Below are 19974 nucleotides of genomic sequence, written 5' to 3'. Positions count from 1 at the left end.
AACGTATTTCTTACATAGTGTTCTTAGAGCAGTTTTTGAGGACAGTGATGAATATTGTCAGATCTATAGTATGGCAAAATATTAACATGCATGAATGTCTGTATAGAATACCCACAGTCTGGAAAGAGGAACAGGCATATGGCAGAGTTAGGTTTATCTCTAGTCTGTGTGATGCACGAATACACATATGATGAGTATTAATGAGACATGCCACATGTGCACATCACTTTTGTGACCATTTTGAGGATTAAAAAAAATAAATTACAGGACAGCTGGCTGCTTTTTTATTAACTTTCCTTACTGACATGAGGCCCTTCGGGCCACAGGCATGTGACGATAAAGCTTGGTTTGTTGGCTGCACCTCTTCTCATTTTTCAGTATTCCTCCGAAAGTCAGATTTCAGATAGCCTTGATGTTGGTCAGCCTCTGCTGGAAGTGGTTGTGGCACAGTAGTTGCTAATACCAGAGGATGTTATATATGTTTCCATTTTCCTGTGCTGCCTTCCCTGGGGTTGGTTGTTTGGTTCATTTTGTGAGCTATGGATTGTGACATGATACACACGTGAACGAACAGTTTTTCTGAGCCCTTGGTGGCTTTGGGTTCTGGGTGCATAATCATGTACCATACATAGGAAACGGCATCTTTTCCTTTTCCTGTGAGGTAGTTGCTTATGTTGGTGTTGGCCTTGCCTGCACTGACATCAATTTCCCACGGTGATGACAGCCACCTTTAATGTGGCAGAGGTGCTTCACTTTTGAATTCTGTCATGCTGCCATGCCCTTTAATGAGGAGTTAAACAGTAAAAATCTACTGTGGAGGAAAACACCCGCAATGAAGCATTAAATCTGCATGGGGGTTTGCTAGAACAGGCTAGACTCTGTGGTGGCCAAATCGCTGCTAGAGAGAGTTGAGTGGGGGAGCAATTCACAGCAGCCGAACATGATACAAAACTGATGCCTTGGATGGGTCTAGGTCTTTAAACCTCATTTAAGATTGGAATTGCTGGGGGAAAAATACATTTCTAAATTGTTTGTTCTTTGGACTTCTAAAAAATGAAAAATAGCACTGAAACCCACTGGCAGCCTGATAAATTTGTTGGCAAATGGCATCTAATGGATTGCAAGTAATGCTAACGGTTTGTACAGATGGGCAATCACTCCCCTGCATTCCCTTACCTTCCCTACGCAGTTAGTATGTGCTAAAAATAAAGGGCTGCCATTCTGAGCAAAGGGGCTGCCAGTAGTTCTGCAGAGTATCAGCCTGTTGTAAATTAACATTGTAGTATGTTCACAATGTAGGTTTTCAATTTACTTGTCAATATACTTTACCTTGTAATTTTAAAGTTATAAGTGGGATGAAAATAGCTTGTTTTATTCTCACAGCAGCACAGATGACAGTGGAAAGCTTTGATACCTCTTAAGAGAAGGACATTTCAGCATGGGGTACCTTGGTCAGATTTCTGAAACAAGTAGGGAATGGTGCTGACGCCCGTGTTTCGCCTCACAGTAAATAGTAGCAGGGATAAATGCGTCTGTTCTTGAGAAGTCATGCTCTTCCTTTTCTCAGTTACATTCAGATCTAATTAAGTGTAGGTGAATTCAAACCTAGGAGATAATGATCATGCTCTGAACCAATATCCTCTTTTTAACTTCAATGAAAACAGAAGAATGTCTGTTAAACTACTTCCTTTTCACCTGAAGCCTGAGGAGGAATAAGAACAGAGATTATTCGAACATTTTAGAGTGCTATCAGGAGATTATCAGACTTCTATTCTAGAGAGATTCTTTTGTCCATTTTGTTATCATGCCAGCTTTTTCTCAGAGGAAAAAATTAAGCAGTTTTGACTTCTTTATTCAATTACCAAAAACAATGTAAAGAACATATGTCTTAAGTGTAGTTTTCTGGAAAGTACATTCTGTTTGGCTGCAGAAAGCTTGACAAACCTCATTCCTTTGGAAGCTGGAGTACTAGCACAAGTACGTGACAGTCCAACGGTGGCAGGAAGAATGCCATACGCTTCCAAATTTGTTTATTTCTATTTTGCTAATTTCTGCAGAAATCAGGCTAGGGCCAGTTAAAAAAAAAGACTAGTGTGATTATTTTTCTTTTTGATTATGTTAGGTGGTGTTGCATATTGAAACTTTGAGGCTATGAGATTATTTAGTAAAAGATGATGTTTTCTAGGCATATTGTGTAATGCTGGAGTTGTGTAAGCTTAAAACTCAGTATTTTTCATGTGTAGTTCTGCCTCCTTTTGTGAAAACAATTCGCTTATTCTGCATTTTGCAGTGGACCCTTTCCTGCTACAATTAAGGATGTAGTTTCCATTTTAGTTGGGCTTTTAAAGCAAAATCATTTGAGCTGGAGTTCAAGCTTTCGTCAGATTTTAAATTGATTCTTGAAACTGAATAATAAGGGCAGTGATTCGTAACATCTGATTTAGTGACTGTTGCTGTAGCTGTGTTAAGTGTGTAGCTGCAAAGCACACAGCTAGTACTTGAGAGAGTAGATAGGAGGACTGTATGATCAAGTCAGCAGGATGAAACCACAGCAGTCTTAATGTTGTACCATAAAATTTGCATCATCTTAAGTATGGTCTGTAGTTTTCTTCTCCTTCATTTGTGCTAATAAAGGTCACTCTTTTTAGAGAGAGACACTTGGACATAATGAGATGCAGAGTGCTGTTTATTCAAATGAGTTTCTCTGCCCTTTCAAGTCTCTGCAGTAAACTCGTAATAGTCACTACTAGTATTTCTAGTCAGAAGAGATGGGTATTTTTTTTCCCCTGTATTTTGCTGTCAGTTTCCCCTTTGATAACCTGATCTTTGAGTGTACAATTTATATTAAAATGAGATCCTGGATTGAGAGTCAATAATGCTGAATTGCATTTTTTTAAGGATTGTATCAGATAATGAATATTTGTTCAGAATGAGAATGCTGCAAGTAAGATGGAATTGTTTAAATAGCTGAAAATACCCAAAGAAAATCTATTGCCTTTCCACTTTGCCTTCCAGAGTTCTAGATTTCACTTCTAAAAACAAGTCTGCTCAACCGCTTGCTGTCACACCACCACGGGGACCGTAGGCTGGCTTCAGCACTCACTCGTTTGCCACACACAGTGTAAAACTGTGCGTGCTGCATCTTTTGGGGCCTCAGTAGGTTGGTAACAGACCATGTAGAGTCCTCAAGGCTTACACAGTCGAGTCAGAGGAATGTTACAGATGGAACTTTGCTTGATTTATATCTAAACCTGTAAAAATGATTAGCCTATAAAAGACTCTATGTGTGTAAATAAAATACAGAGAGAGAGAGGAAGTGAGCATGTATGTCACCAAACGGAGTGGTCATAATTTTCTGCGGTTGTGGTATGTTGACTTACTGTGTAGTTGCTAAGAATGCATTTGAGCTGGTGTGACTGGAGTTTTTTTCCATGTTTACAAGTTCTCTTTGAAAAGGACTAAATTATTAGTAAAAGTTTGACAGCTTCTATTTCATTATCCATGGGATCCAAAAGGACTGAACTGTGCTTTGGTCCCACTTGGAATAGCAATCTGGAGCAGCAGGGGGGGAAGCAAACAGGTTTGATTGAAGGGTGGCTCCCTGTGTGCTGTAATTAACCCTTGCTTTTGGGAAAGGGAAAAAGTAAATGCAGTGAAGAATTGCAAGAGGAAAGCAGAAAATTGCTTTAATAGGGGATGGCTGTTGGTCTGCATCTGGCATCGTTGAGCCACTTTGATTCTAGACAGGTTTGTGTGTGCCAGAAATTCCGTGTTGGTCATGCAGGAGCGACCTGTGAGCTCCCCTGGGATGGTCCTGCACAAGGCATGAAGCGGGAGGGAGAAAGAAATTATTTTAGGTCCTGTAGCCCTTGTCTGTCTTGCAGTGCACTCCGGGATGTTTCATTGACAACTTTTAACAAAGTGTTATTCCTAAGGGGGTGACTTTGGCAACATCTGCCATGCTAGATCCAGCCACTTGAGATCACGTCAGAGATCATTCTGGGCTGGCTCCCTCCAGTGCAGGCCGCCGAGGGCTCAGTCCCAGATTTTTTCTGTGCCTCCTGGAGCCTCTCTAGTCCCAGGACATTAATGTAACAGTTTGTGCAGTTTTTGTTTCTTACAACTTGTCTGAAAAAAGGTGAAGTCACGCAGGGGCCCACCACAGTGGTATGGTACAATCTCAGACTGAGGGGACATGCCGTGTGCCTGGGGGTGACGGGAGAGTGTAGGGGTGGCAAGGGACTTGACTTGGGAGGCGGGAGGGGACATGACACACAGTGGAGGGCAGAGGGAGTCAAGTGGAGGGTGTTCTCTTGCCTATAGGCTCTTGGGAAGGGTCCTTGGCATGGTTTTATCTTTGGAAACACACCTGAGATTTGGTTTTGGTTGGATCTAGTTGGCTTGGTTTGTTAGAGGCTGGAAGGGACCGAATACGTATGCAGTGGGTGGTCAGCAGTCCAGGAGTGGAATTGGGAGCCCAGATGTTTGACAGTTGCACCCCTTGCACTCCCCACTGCTTACGGGCTGGTAATGTGTATGTTTATATAGAATACTCATCTTCTGGCGGTTTGGGAGGGTGTGCCCCTCCCTTTTTGGAGGGTTATGATTAGTTGGGTTTGTTGATATTTGATGTAAATTAATTTACATCAAAGTATGGGTGGTTTTTTGTCCTGTAAACAAGGAGAACAATGGATGGTTTGTTAACGGAGAGGAGAGGAAAAGGCAGATTTCCATGTGAGCGGAACAGCCCATCCCTGTTGTGTGAGCTGCTGTTGAGAATCATAATGAAATAGGAAGCAGCCTGCATGGCTATCAAGGCCGCTGCTTTCTCCTTCGCTCATTATTTACACTGCAAAGGGAATGAAATTGCTGTGGCAGGGGAGGAAAATATGCTGTCCCGAAACTTGGCAGGGCCAGAATTGCAGCTGTCTTAACTGTTCTTCCCCCCCTTCCCCCGCGGTAGTATGATCACAGGGACATCATATCTGCCTTTGTCTGCTTTGCATACAGGTAGTGCTTCCAACATTTATTTTGGAGAAAAGATCCCTGCTGGAGATGTATGCAAATTTCATGGCCCATCCAGACCTGTTTTTGTCAATTGCAGCTGGAGCCACTCCTGAGGAAAGAATTATCTGCTTTGTGGAGTATTATCTAACAGCTTTTCACGAAGGCCGAAAGGGAGCGGTTGCCAAGAAGCCCTATAACCCTATAATTGGTGAAACGTTTCATTGCTCATGGGATGTGCCTAAAGATAAAGTGAAAGCATTCAGAACTAATGGTGCCTCCACGGTTTCTAAGGACCCAACCAAGGAGTTTGTGCAGGACCAGTCCACGTGCTACAAGCTGAGGTTTGTAGCCGAACAAGTATCCCATCATCCACCGGTATCTTGCTTTTACTGTGAGTGCAAAGAGAAGAAAATGTGTGTCAACGCCCATGTATGGACCAAAAGCAAGTTTATGGGCATGTCAATAGGTGTTTCTATGGTAGGTGAAGGTAAGAAACGTGCTTTTATTTTGGTTTTTTGAGCTAATGTTGTGGGTGTCAACACCACAAAAATCCAGATATTTTCCTGCTTGCTCTCCCTTTGACCTTTCATTTGAACCTTGTGGCTATTTGCTTTTGTGAAGCCTGGAATTAAAACTGTAGGCTGTATAACTTTTTTCTGTCATATATCGTGTCATATATATGTCATGCTGTCATACATTTCGACGTATGTAAATGTGTCCTTATATTTATGTGAGTACTTCGGCTATAACTAAGTTGCGGCAGCAAATGGCGCTGACAGCACGTTCTGTAACAACTTCTGTATTTGTCTTGCTCACTTAAAGTAATAGGTGGTTCAGTCTGGGACAGCTTCACACCCGGAACATAGCAATAGGAAAAACCACGTTTTTACTTAAGCCTAACATTCTTTTTTCATAGTTTCTGCACAGAATCGTGGTTTCCGTATACAAAGTTAGTGTATTATCTCAAGCTTTATGGAAAGTCCTGTAGCCAAGGTGTAAATCGTGATTTGCTATATTGTACATACACAGTCTGCTTTGTGATAAGTCATTGCTCGGCATGAATTCAGAAACACAGGGCATCGTAACAAATTCTTAATGGATGATCTGAACTGACACACACCCGTGCCAGTGTCCTTACTGACAGCTAATGCATTGCTGTAATGTTTCTAAGCGGTGCAGTCAGTCCCTTTTGCCGTTGGAGAGTCTTTCCTGTGGGTGGTCTTTAGTGTTTTGTCTTAACTAGTTTTCAGGCTGTAGTCTCGGGAGTACCAGGACAGCTTACAGTAAATGCTTCTTTTTGTCATCATTATGTTAAATACTATGATATTAAGGGTAGTAAAAAAGTAGAGTGGGAAACTTAGTGATTTGGTTATGATTATTAATAACAACAATTACAGTGAAAACATACAGACCTGTTCTGCTATTTCTACTAGCTAGAACTGAAGCACAAACTCAAACAGTAGAAAGGGCTACAGTAGCTTCTTTCCTGATGGCAACATATTCCCATTTTTGTAGATGAGCCATGAAACTTCCTTCCTACTGGATTTGATGTTGTTGTGATAGTTAAAGTCTATAATAGCATGGCTGTTTCCTTCTTCCTACGATTTAGGTATTCTGCTTTTAATACAGAGTTGGGAAGGGAGTGTCAGAAGGGAAATTGTTCTTTCTGTCTGTCTCCTGACTGTACTACTGCCAGCCTGAGTCATTGGCTTAACTTGCTGCATTTTTCCACTACATATTCATCACTAGTGCTATTTTTCTCAGTGAAGGGAGCTATTTAATGGAAATAAAATGAAACACAAAGTCACTTATGATTATGTAGGAGGAGGGAAATTTCTTTTTCTTGCTGCTAGTGCACACAGTTCCCTGGGATTGGGGGTGTCTGCTGTGGGGATTATTTAAGACTTCAAAGTCCTGATGTGTCCCAGTTTTGAGAGAGAAAGGGTCTAGGAATTAAGTACTTCCTTACCCCAAGATTTGTTTAATGTGTGTTTGTGAGAGTAAGTTCTCCCCTATCCCCTTTTTTTATCATGTTCCTGAAGATACCCCAGGAGTGGAGGCAGGCTTTGGGGAACATCAGCAGTGGTGAGCTCTTCTATTGCAAGGTTTGCTGCTGTTCCTCATGGTGGGCATTTTGGGAGGACGTTTGGGGTTACCGATTTATAGTTATCATTCATCTTTGTTGTTCATGTAAGCAGTGCAGAACCATGCAGCTTCACCATGACAGCATTGCTGGGAAGTGACAGAGAAACTCCAGTGCAGCCCAGGCATTTCTGGGCCGTGTTGAGGACTGGCAATAAGCAGCGAGAAACTGTACCACTGCAGCTTTTCTGTCATCTGAAAATAGCCAGATAAAAACCTAAACCTAAACGTTTGCTTCCCAGTGCTGTTTCTTTGCTCAAAACTATATTTTCTTCAATTTTTTAAAATTTATTTACTCCCAGGAAAATCTTCCTAATTATGTTGATATGTAGATTTGTCAAGCTGTGCAAAAAATAGAATCTACTGGAGACATTTCTTTCTCGTGTGCTGCATGAGTATAAAGTCTGTGGTAGATTGAGGTCAGGGTGAGTACTGGGGAATAGGTTGCTGAACAAAAAAAAGTAGCTGCTGGACTTAGTGTGGCAAAACCATGTCTGTATTTGCATGTCTGGTAATGCAGAGCCTAATAGTTTTTTAAAGTGAAATATAATTTGGAGAATTTTCTTTGTCTTTAAGGACACTTTAGGCATTGCAGCATTTCAAATGGGGTGAGTTAGCCTAGCCAAGAGTAGATTGTGGAAAGACGCTGTTAGAAGCTATGTGAAAGTAGTTAAGACAGGTAGAAACTGAAGGTAGCTACTAGGAGAAGCTTTCTGACAGCAAGGCTGGCTGGCTGTAGAGTCTTATTTTAAACTGTTAAAATCAGATGAAGTTTCTCAGGAGTGACTGAAGTATGACTGATCCTGCTTTTGATAAGCGACTGTGACATTTCATGAATCATAGAAATCCTTGGGGTTGGTTGGTTGGTTTGTTTTTGTGATGACCAAACTAATCATGTGTTATTATTGAGGTTTTGTCTTCTCCTTTCCTCCTTTTGTATTGTGGTGGTTTTTTTTTGCTTGGTTTGGTTTCTTCCCCATTACGAGCATTCAGCTTTTTTTTGGCTGTTGCTGGAGTTTACTTAGATACATGTGGGTGCCTACTGACTAGACAAGTAAGGATTTTAGGTTCTGTATGATGCTACTTGAAAGGCAGTTTCCTTGATATATCTGATAGACCTGTCCTCATTCTGAGACTTGGTTTAAACCATTCTGGTGTTGGTGTAGTGGTTTCACTCTACTGTGCATTCATTCAGTACTGTTTGATGTATGTAGGAAAAAAAATTTCCTTCCAAACAGAGCATTAGAGAGCTGCAATGAATGTTTTGGATGATTCAGTGATAGGGAGTGACCATCTTGTTCTAGTTCAAGTGTTTATCAAAACAGTTTTGTTTGACCTATAGCTCTGAATTGTGACTTTAGTGTTGAATACAAACAACTGCGGCGTGTTTTGAAACTTTGCTCCGTACTGAATAGTTTTGTATGTGTCCTTCAAACAGTTCAATGAAGCTTTTTCTGCAGCAGTTGGATAACATTCTGTGATTTACAGAAATAAAGTAGTACTGAATTTTTGGACCTGTGCTGCGTAAGGAGTAAGCTGGTAATGATTCTGTCTGCTTTTGAAGCATGTGTTTTTAACTTGTCACAATGTCCTTAGATGTATAGAGCACGTTGCTTTTTATGGTTAGTTGTTAGACGCAGCAGTGGATATGCTGAAATAGGGTGTTTGGAAGTACAAAGGCTTCTATAAAGAATTTAAAGAATTGGAGGATTTGAGGGCAGCACGGCCCTGTCATACAAGGGGTACAGCTCCATATCTTAATTGTACGATGTTTATTGTATGTTGCACCTCAAAGTGGTTAAGGTTTTTTTTTCTATCTGTGAGTTTTGTTTGTTGGTTCAAAGTAAGTATCAGTTGCGGAATGGGTAGGGAAGCACTGCTGGAGATCTGTGAGAGAAGCTGTTTTATATGCTAACCCTTCATCTGTGGTTATGAGGGGTCTAAATCTGGCTTGCTAATGAAATGTCTCAGCCTTTTCTTCGCTATATAACAAAACCTCCATTCTTCAGAGCAGTCACCATTGAGTTTCCTCATGAGAAAGCTACCCTGAATAGAAGAGAGGATATTTTGCATGAAAGAATCCATGTTGCATGTGCAGTCCCTAATTTTGGCTAATTTTAATTATGTACTAATGAGAGAGTGAGGGAGGAGAAGAGGGTGTAGTGAATAGGATCACATTAAGCTTTAAATTGGCAAGGGATGGGAGAGGCAATGTAAATATTTAATGTTTTTTATGTGGTCCAAAGAATCTTCAAACAGATACTGGTTGTAAGGTAAGGATGCTTTAGTGGAAAAGGCTGTGTTGATCACACCTCAGCGTGGGCTGTGCATGTTCCTTTCCTGCTCTTGGGTTTTGTTCCAAAGCAGCAAAATTCAACAAAAAGTGCCACCTTTGATTCACGGGTTAATTTTGCAGAAAGCGTAAAATACATTTAAGTGGGTTGCTCTGTATTATCAAGTGTCTAGTTATGTCTTGTGTTTTCACTCCTGCTATTTTAAATGTTTTGAAAACTGGTGAGGTATAGGCTTCCAAAAGTTATTTTTTAAATTGAGATCAACCTTGAAAAGGTTTGACAGGTGGGGAAAAGGTAAATCTAAATAAAAGCAATGAATGTTTTTTCTCTTGGTCTGTTTTGTTTTTTTTTTCTGTTCAGATACATGTATGTGTTTATAGATGTACAGGTCTATAATTTCTATTCACTGAGGCATTAGCAACTTTTTAATTTACTAGTCCCAAAGATTGACTGCTCTGTGCAACAAGAGCAACCTAAATATTTCCCTAGTGCTAATTTTTGTGTTAATGTTTTTAGCGCAGCAGTTTCAGAACAGTTTCCCTGTGGCATGGCACTCATTACTTAATTTAGCAAATGGCTCCAGTCTTTGGAAAACGAGCAGCGCAGCGCAGCTCGCTGGAACGTTTGTGAGATAAGAGCCCAGTTCTGGCATCTCATGTTTTCCCGTGCGAATCTGCGTGGCCAGCGATGCGCTTACAGCTGCTTGGGGTTTGTCTCGTCCGTAACTTACTCCTGTTGTGCTGTTATGAATAATGCAGACAGAGTGAAGAGCCTGTTAAATTAGGAAACTGCCCTAGGCCGTTTGTGTTCCACGTACCGTTTGTTGTTCAGATTGATCTCCATACAATCGGTGGGAAGCATTAAATTCTGTATGCCTCTCCTGCAGCTTATTGATCCAGAGCCTCCTCTGGGTATTTTGTCAATATGTGTGACTGGAAAATCAATTCACAAAGCTGCAGCATCAGTGAGGGACATGTAACAGTCAGACACAGAAAATTGTGCCGTGACCATGACTTCCGTTAGTGCAGGCTGAGGAGTCGTGGAAGGGAGCATGACTGCGAATACATTGCCTGAGTCAAAAGCGGGAGTAAACGGTGTTGAGGGCATTTCAAGGGGAATGTCAAAATTCTGCACTTGTTTATAAAAAATTCACCCTTCTCTGTGGGATTTTTTTTCTAATAAACTAGATTACTAAATCCACTGTTCTTCCCAGAGTACTTCTCTGGTGCACTCTTCCATGCATAATAGCTGCCTATAAATACTTAATATTTTTTTAAAGGAATTTGCAGTTTCTGAAATAATTCTTTGATGTGAGAGGAGGAAACATTACTGAAAATGGGAGAAGCTTCACAACGTTTCATATATATTTACTTATAGCCATTTTTAAACAAAAAATGAAAAATCCCTTGCAGTGGGAAAGCAAGGGAAGAAAAATAGCCTGCGCATTTGCCGGCAGGTATTTTTAAAACTCACTCACAAATGTAATGATACTTGTAAGTACATGTTAAAAATACACAACACTTTTAAAAATAGCTGCTGGATTTTAGGTTTTTCTGCCTTTAATTTCTCAAGCTTCAACCCCTGCAGGGTAGGGCATGAATTCAGATTGTGGTAGTAGTTACAGATGTTGGCTCTGTCATTTTGGCGGCTTCTTCGCTAAGAGAGCAGGGGTCTCGGTTCGGACATGGTGGTGCAGCTGCAGTCTTCCAGTGCTTCACCTAAATGTGGTTTTCAGTGTGGACTCTGCAAACGACAGAATGCAAAACTAACAGTCACGTCAGTACTAAAAGTAGTACCAGGTTGTGGATATTTCAAATCTTCTCTTTATTCTCTCTTAGATTATAATTATGGAGCTGGAGTTGTATTTCAAGTGAGAGAGGGCTTCCTTAAAAGTGTATTTATTCAGGTGTTTAAGGAATTACAAAAATATGCTACCAGGTGCTAAAAATACCGCCCAGAGAGCTGGGTTCAGCTTTTAATATCTAACTGCTGTCGTGGTTAAATATTTACACTGAAGGTCGCTGTTCACTTTTCAGCGTGCTTGGCAGCATTCATGAGAACTCTGTGTCCTCCCCACTCAAGAACGGAGGAAAAAAAGCTATCGATCCCATCAGAGAGGTACAAGCAAACCTATACTAACCTAGAAGGAAATTGTGTTTGCCATGGCAATTTCCTCTCATGTGGGGACGTGCAGTGGTGGTCAGAGGAGGATGGCTGAGCCTGGGGAAGTAGGAGGCTCTGGAGAAGCTCCAGTGAGGTTCTCCACTAGTAGCAAGCATCAGACCTGCCCACCACACTGCTATTAGACCTTTAGTCTTTTAAAAAAAACCCCAAACAGTAAAACCTCACAACAACAAAACCCCCAAAACTGTCATGTTGAAAGCTGGTGCTTTCAGGCGCACTGTGATTTTGACTGTGTGAGGATTGTGTCTGTGCTTAGACCACTAACACTGAGGAAACGACCTCATGGATGGCACCACAGGCCATTTCCCACAGCTGGTTGCTGCTGCATGGCTGCTGACTGTGATTGTAAGGAAGAAGGCGGGAAGGAGAAGAAAGGAAAGCTGGCAGTCTTGAGTCTAAAACCTGTTGCGGTTCTCTACGTGGAAAACGCCCAACTGCAGACTGTCAGGTTCCCTTTCTGCAGTTGCTCAGTACCCATTAGCTTGCTTTGATCATTTTTGAATATCATCATCTAGTTCAAAGGCTTCTTGATTGTTCTTTATTAATTTAATGTTATTATATCATCCATTTAATGAGTTTGATAAGCAGAGTTGTCTTTTTGAGTAAAAGTTCTTCCTGGCTGCATATCCCGGGTGAGTTGGGTAGCTCAGCCTTCCTGCAGTGTGTTCAGCTTGGTTTTACCTGCAGGTATGGAGCCGGGGAAGCTTGAGGCAAAGTGTGTGTGTTCCAGCTGCGTCCTGGCTGTTCCTGGCTGGTGGGGGTTCAGCACATGACACAAGGAACTTGTGACTTGCCAAGGCAAAATGATTAAAGGTCCTTTTAAGACATTGTTTTTCTGTGTTTGTGCTTTTGCACTGTTGTGGTTTAACCCCAGCCGACAGCTAAGACCCACACAGCCGCCTGCTCACTCCCCCCGGGATGGGATGGGGGAGAGAATCAAAAGGGTAAAAGTAAGAAAACTCATGGATTGAGATAAGAACAGTTTAATAATTGAAATAAAATATAATAATGATGATGGAAAAGAAAAAAAAAAAAAACCAAAACAGAGAGAGAAATAAAACCCAAGAAAAACAAGTGATACAAATAAAACACAGTTGCTCACCACCAACTGACCAGTGCCCAGCCTGTTCCCGAGCAGAGGTCCCCCAGCCAGCTTTCCCCCTAGTTGATATGCTGAGCTTGATATCATACGGTATGGAATATCCCTTTGGTCAGCTGGGGTCAGCTGTCCCGGCTGTGTCCCCTCCCAGCTCCTTGTGCACCCCTTGACTTAGTGTAAGCATGGCTCAGCAACAACTAAAACATCAGTGCGTTATCAACAATATTCTGATCCTAAATCCAAAACACAGCACTGTGCCAGCTACTAGGAAGAAAATTAGCTGTATCCCAGCCGAAACCAGGACGTGCAGTCTCCCGCTCATTTGTGTCAGACGTGCTGGAGCAGAAGTGCTGGCTGTGTCGTTGCTGGGAAGCTGAGATTGCAGAAGTCCTGAGAACAACTGCATAAAACTATTCCGGTTTGCAAAAGGTGTTTTCCTGTGGAATGGTTTCAGGAGGCAGAAGTGACAAGTTGCAGAGCTGCGCATGCCTGTGTGTAGTTCTGTTAATCAGAGCCAATCCTGAAGATGGTGATTCTGTTAGAGCTCTGTGCTTTTAAATTTTGAATGTTTTTCAGGTTTGTGTTTTCACACAGTGTTAAGGGCATAGTTTTATGTTGGCGGTAGTAGCACCTTGTTCCTGTTTAGTACTTTTTCATCATTACATGTCCAATCACTTTGCAAAATTAGTGTAATTATTCCCTTAGACAGACAAACTAATCAATACCACTTCCACTGTGTTCTTCTCCTATCTGCCCCAGGGTGAGGGCAAATTGGCCTAAGCTCATCTTGTTTCTGAACAGATACTATTACTATGTCAAGATCATTTTCCTGATTTTTTTTTTTTTTTTTCCCTATACGTCTGGGTTCTGAGTGCTTCATAGATGGGTTATTTTCAAGCCCTGTTGTGAAAAATTGTTTTCAAAGCTTTTATTTCTGCCTTCAGGCAGTTATTAAATGGGACACAAAAGAATGTAAAACTCTAATCAAAAATACACTACACATATTTGGTGTGATCTAATTCTGTGTGCAAGGTTTAAGGTGCTCACTACCTGGTCTTGTGTTCTGTTCTTTGTCATCCTGAAGACCAAGCTACATGGTGGGGATAGAGCTGCATCCTTAACCCCGGGGGAAGCTACGATCTGATCAGATGGGCAGCTTGCTTTGTAATTCCAAATAATCTTGAAAAATTACTGCTGCTGAATGTTGTTCTTTTTAGTTGCAACCCCATAATGCTGAGGGTGGAGGAACCTTTACAGAATGAAATAGAGTTGCCAGTAATTTTCTCTGAATGGTGGAGACATTGGTCCTGGTGGTAACAGAGCAGTGGCCCTGATGGCCCCTTGTTGGTCAGCAAGGCTTTTGCAAAGGCTTTGTGGGAAAACAGGCATTTGGAAATGAAGGAGCAAACTTACAGGAAATTCTAGATGGCTTCCTTAAGCGTGTTTCCTAGTTGCACTCAGGCAGACCTAGAGAGAGCCTTTCGCTCCCACCAACAAATACGTCAGTACGGAATTGGCAGGGAGGACCTGGTCGTGTCTGATCGAATGAACTGTAGAATCCTTTGGCCATGCCAATATTTTTTTCTGGAGAGAGATTATGATGTGACACTGAGTGAACATCTGAATATTCAGGATGTCTTTTTGCAAGCAAATTTACGATTTATTGCATGTCAATAACACAGACTTAAGTAATCCCGTCAGATTTTCTGATAAGCCGTTTGGTACCATGAAGAACCCCAGGGTACACATTCAAACCGTGTGCTTTTGAAAATATTTGTTTGAAGACATTTGTTCCAGCGGGCTGGCTTTTTTTCTTAGCAGACAGTACCCTCCTTCAAGGGAAGTTGCACGTTGTGCTCTCTGTGGAAGTACATTTTGATCACAGGAATTGGTTGGTGACTGTCAGGTCTTATCAGTGAACTATCACTTCACTTTCAGCCTTCTTCCTACGCAGGTGTTCTTTACTTGATGGAACATGAAGAGGAGTATGTTTTCACCCTGCCTAGTGCCTATGCTCGCTCGATACTTACCATTCCATGGGTGGAGCTTGGAGGGAAAGTGAACATCACTTGCGCCAGAACGGGCTATTCTGCTACGGTCACGTTCCACACCAAGCCGTTCTATGGAGGGAAGGTCCACAGGTAGGAGAATTAGGGTCTTATTCTTCTTTACCTGCTACTGGATTTCAATGGAAAGATCCTTGGGCATCTGTTTGGATCTTCTGTTGGAGTATTTCATAGTTGGATATGTGAATTTCTTTTCCTGTTAGCGTCTGAGATGACTTGCAGCTTTCAAGCACCATTTATTGTAGTTACACGTTTTATATTGTTTAAGTGAATTGGATATATTTCTCTCATGAAATTAAAGTGAATGGATTCTTCCAGGCTTTGTTGCTTGTAAAAATTGTTGTAAGTGCAAAATCAGAAAAGGCAATATTTCTGCCACACCAGCTGCTGCTTCTGCGTGAGTCTTGCAGATGATCTGGTGTTGCAGGTGGAGCTCCTGCAAGGAGGAGAGAAGTGAAAGTGTTGCCGCCCATAGCGGTAGCTCCTTGCTGGGGACTCCCACTTCTGCACTGAAATCCCAGATGATGAAAATATTATTTGTGTGTCTTTGGTTCCCTTTATTAAGGGTGTGGAGAGGCACTGTGCGAGATGCCGTCCTGTCCTACTTCCATGCTCAAGCTGGTGACCCAGTCATTACTGTTCTCGGACCCCTTGTTCCGTTGCGGGCCGTAGCAGTGTCCGTGAGAAGGCTGTGTTTTCACGTGGTTACCTCTGCTGTATTTCGGGCGGTCTAATTATTCTTCCATCTGCGTGTCGGCCATCTCAATGTTGTGTTCAGGCAAATATCAACACGGGCTGTTTTGACAGGGTTTTTTCTGAAAGGTGTAGATTAATAATTGGTGCCATCAGGGTGAGTGAAAATTAGGGAAGGTTGTGCCATGTTAGTTTAATAGTTTAAAAACTTAACTGAGTTTACAGATGACTTGACATGGCTTGCTGAGGCACGTGTGTGCATGTTCATAGAGGCACAGACACTTGAAACTTCTCCCTGCATGTTGGTTTTCCAGCCCTACGTGTCTATTTTACTCACTCTTAGACCAGTTCTTGGACCACTGAGGTAGCTTTAATCATTGCCTCTCAGCAGCTGAGAAGTAAGCTTGCAGAGCTAAAGCAGAAAATAAAGGTGCCTGAAGTCTTTGACATGGGTATCTGAGAGCATTATGTTGAGGTGGGAAAGTAACACGTGTACTGAAAACGTTGGGTGAACGTCGGGAGTTGGTTTCAGGCTGATGAGGTGAACGGTTCTGGGCTAGAGCTGAGTGCTGGAGTTGTGAGTTGGGTTAGTGCTGTGCTTTGGGAGAACGTCATCCAAAAGCTATTGCATGTTAGCAGAGCTTTCTTGGGTTGAGTCTGTCTTTCTGGAGATGGTATCACTACTTTGCTTGAAAAATTACTTTGTAATGTAGAAAGCTGCTTGAAGCCTTAGCTGTGGTAGTGCTTCCATATGCTGATAATAAATGGTGCCAGTTATTTCTGAGCTCTTTTTTTCTTCCCTCTTGAAATAGGGTTACAGCTGAAGTGAAACACAATCCCACTAACACCATTGTGTGCAAGGCACAGGGAGAATGGAATGGTACACTGGAATTTACGTACAGCAATGGAGAAACCAAAGTGATTGACACTAACAAACTGCCTGTTATCAGGAAAAAAATCAGGCCAATAGCAAAGCAAGGCCCGCTGGAATCAAGGTAAGGGCAGAGGCGTTACAGTGTTCTGCTTCTGGACCTTGGATGGGAACAGAACAGGAAGCAAACGGGAGTTACAAATGGTGTGGTTCAAAAACGCCTTGCTTCCTGCAGCACGTTAATCTGGGCCCAAATATCTGAAGCTGTGTTTTGGTTCTTCAGAACAGAAGTTACGTTGTAGTGACGCACTCATCAGTTTTGTACGGGGGGAAATGCTTGTATGCGTTTTAATGGGCGTTTGCAAAAGGGTAATGCAGCGTTTCCGTCTGCTTTTTTGAGCGATTTAACATGGCGGTCAAATTAGTTTGTTGCAAGTAATGGTGCATCTTGTAATTTACACTGGAATTTCATGTTTTATATATTTTAGAATGGATATATGTATAAAAATATGTAAAATGTGATGCAATGTGAGATACAAATATACACACACACGCGCGCGGTTTTAAGGCTCTCAGCACCCACATCACATGCCTAACTCGGACTAGGTACATTAGAAAAAAACTTGTTCTGTTATTCACTGTCAATAACTGTTAATGATTATCTTCAGAAAAATCAATATTTTTATTGAATTTAGGAACATTTTATTGGAGGATTTAAAAACATGAGTTAAGCTTCATTTTATTACCTGTAAACATGTTCTCCTTATTGTACAAAGGTGTGCCTTGAGCCACTGTGCAGGGTCAGATACCATTTTCCTACTTGATAGACGTGCTTGCTTACCACAAACTCATTTTTCCCTTGTAGTTTAGGAACAGAAAGTTGGGAGTAAATAGGGAAACCAGTAGCTCTGCAGTGTATTGTATTTTTTGGATACTACTAAGGAAATTGCAACCATCCAGTGTTTCTGCAGGATATGCAGTTCATCAGATTGTGAACAGAAACTCATTGAAACACCCCTGGAAAATACGTGAAAGCTGCCATCAGTTTCTTCTCACTATTTTTCTGGGCAAAGTTTCTGCTAGGCTAATACAGTGTGAGAAGGCATCGCATCTGAGTGTGGTCAGTCAGGTGAAAACCAAGTTTGGTTATACACCAATAATGGTTGTAACTGGGAATATAGAGCACAGACCTAGCAGGACTCCCTAGAATCAGTGCCTCAATTCCCCTGCTAGTAACCTGGTGGGACCAGTCAGTATCTCAGTTTAATGTACTCTTGGCTTTTGGCTAATGTTCTTCTATAATTCAAAAATTTAACTGCAAATAAACGCAGAATTAACACGTGTCATTTGGGGGTGGATCATCAGTAAAGAATGTGAACAGGCAATGATAAAAATAAATCCGTCTGCTTTGAGAAGAAAGCTCAGGTTGTGACGAGTCAGGAAAGTTCAGTTGCACGGCAAAATACGGGGCATTGAGCAAATCTGAAAATCTGGTCCGCAAATGTGATGGGTGTCGTAGGAGAGCGATGGTTCAGAAGCTCCGTGGCTTGCGAAAATGTCATGGAGAACGCGGCGTCAGCGTGCCTCTCCCCGTACTGTTGGCTCACTGTACTGTGTTCTCGCTCTGTCACTCGTGCTCCATCATGCAGGCGCCTTTGGCAACACGTCACCAACTCTCTGAAGGAAGGCAATATCGATGCAGCCACGGAACACAAGCACCGCCTTGAAGAGAGACAGCGAGCAGAGGAGAGGCAACGTGTGGCTCTTACCACGCCATGGAAACCAAAATATTTTGCCAAAGAGGTACTTTCACTGTCTTATTTTAAAGACCCTATAGAATGTTTCTGCCTCTGGGAGGGTGCAAGTACACATGAATTTGTCTGTGGTTTTCACCATGGGCAAGGCTTGTTAGATACCACTGGTTTAAATTCTGGTTTTGCCAGAGTCTAGCTCTTAAAGAAGAGCGGTGGATTTTTCCATGTCCGTATTGTAAACTTGTTCACTTTCCTTCAGTTAGATTTATTTTAACCTGAATTTTTGGTACCTAATGTTAGGCACCTAAAGCTGTTTCTCATCTTAAAATCCACACCTTAATTTGCAATGTGCAAATCTGCAGATCACCTTCTAATCTTGGTCTCAACATACTAAAGTGAACCCGATCTAGGGATATTTGTCCCATGTCAGTGAGCAGGGACATCTTAAACACAGTCTTGGGTTTCATCTGCTTGAAATGAAACAGATTTTACTGAGTTTGTCTTTGCCCTTTCTTAGAGGAAAGAGGGAAGGGAAATAAGAGTGACTGGGGGAATTATTATGTGACTGTGTGGCTACATTAGCCGGTATGTGCAGTAATTAAACCAGCAGTTCATCTGTTGCACCTTCCCATTGTTTCTCTTCCCCCTTGTAGTTTTTTTCCCTCCTGCCCAGATTACCTGTAAATTCACTAAGCACAGAATTTTCAGATGGCAGGGATGGTTTCTTGTGTTGGTTGGTATTATTTCAGCTTTTACGTGGACATACACAGATCCAGTATGTAAAAATCTTGTTCGTAAACTCTCCCTAATTTTCTTGCAGGGTGATGGTTGGCTGTACTTGAATCCTCTCTGGAAGACCCATTGATGGGATAGAGCAGTTGCCTCGTAACTCTACCTTAAAGGCATTAAAATGGTACAGTGTATAGCTTCAAGATCTCATCAGATAGGTCCTGTTGTCAGAAGACACAAACAAGACACTGTACACTGTGAATGATGCATCTCAAAATAACCACAAGCTCAAGTTTATTCAGGAGCCATTTTGTGTGTATGGATACACAAACACACATGCACACGTCCACATAGACACACGTATGTACATGCAGTGTGTATGTGTTTGTGTGTGTGTGTATTATTTACACTACATGTCAACAGGTATAAACACTAGCAGTGGTTTATAGACCTTTTCCTCTACGTGTCAGGGCACGGAACTCCGGCTGGACTCAGCTGCAGTTCCCCAAGTTGTGTGCTTGCAGGATCAGGCCCTGTGCTAGTATTTAAGAAAATACTTTTTTATTAGTACTGGTTAAGGTTTTTCTATTTTTCACTTTTGCCAAAAATGTTTTGCACTTAAAATGTGACATGTCACTTCTGAACAGTCTTTGAGTAACTCACTTTGACAGAAGAATGATCCACTGACAGTGCACTCGCTCTTTGGGGTGCTGATTTAAGAGCACGTTTCCTGTCGCTTACGAGAGCAAGTTTTCTGCCACCTTACAAGAAGTAGCAATACCTTCTCAAGAACACTGTTCGCACTAACCCGCTGTGTCCTCACTTTTTTGTTTGTTCATACTTCCAGCTGTTTAATAGATCTCTGGTCCCCAGCGAGCCAGCTGCTCGGGTAATTTTGGTGTGGCTGTGTCATATTCTCTGGCTACTGTCGTGCCAATGCTTTTGGGTTGCGTGTTCCGCTAATCCCTTTGGCAGATGTAGCTGTGGTGTTCCAGCTCGCTCTGGCCTCAGCTTCACACCCCCACGTAAGAGCGGCGTAGCACGTGGCTGGGCTGTGCCTGAGGCACCCCCCTTCACCTCGCCTCTGAAGCTAAACCACTGCTGACGCGCTGATGCTGGAATGCCGGGCTGTGCG

At 42.1% G+C, this 19974-nt stretch overlaps 1 protein-coding gene across 3 annotated transcripts in view; it reads left to right on the top strand.

Moving 5' to 3' along the window:
* The window catches only part of OSBPL10 (oxysterol binding protein like 10), a 115943-nt gene extending 96968 nt beyond the window's left edge, over positions 1-18975 (top strand). For all 3 annotated transcript variants that reach the window (XM_086467975.1, XM_086467974.1, XM_086467973.1), the window contains 5 exons: positions 5011-5494; positions 14681-14867; positions 16298-16480; positions 18006-18159; positions 18931-18975. In XM_086467975.1, the coding sequence (XP_086324101.1) occupies positions 5011-5494; positions 14681-14867; positions 16298-16480; positions 18006-18159; positions 18931-18975 (1053 nt within the window). The remainder of the gene's footprint in view (positions 1-5010; positions 5495-14680; positions 14868-16297; positions 16481-18005; positions 18160-18930) is intronic.
* Positions 18976-19974: the final 999 nt, after the last annotated feature.

This window comes from Leptosomus discolor, chromosome 7 (assembly GCF_034619465.1).
Source record: "Leptosomus discolor isolate bLepDis1 chromosome 7, bLepDis1.hap2, whole genome shotgun sequence".
Taxonomy (NCBI): Eukaryota; Metazoa; Chordata; class Aves; order Leptosomiformes; family Leptosomidae; genus Leptosomus; species Leptosomus discolor.
Note: the sequence above shows the minus strand (reverse complement) of the source record. Positions and strands in the feature narration are given on the sequence as shown.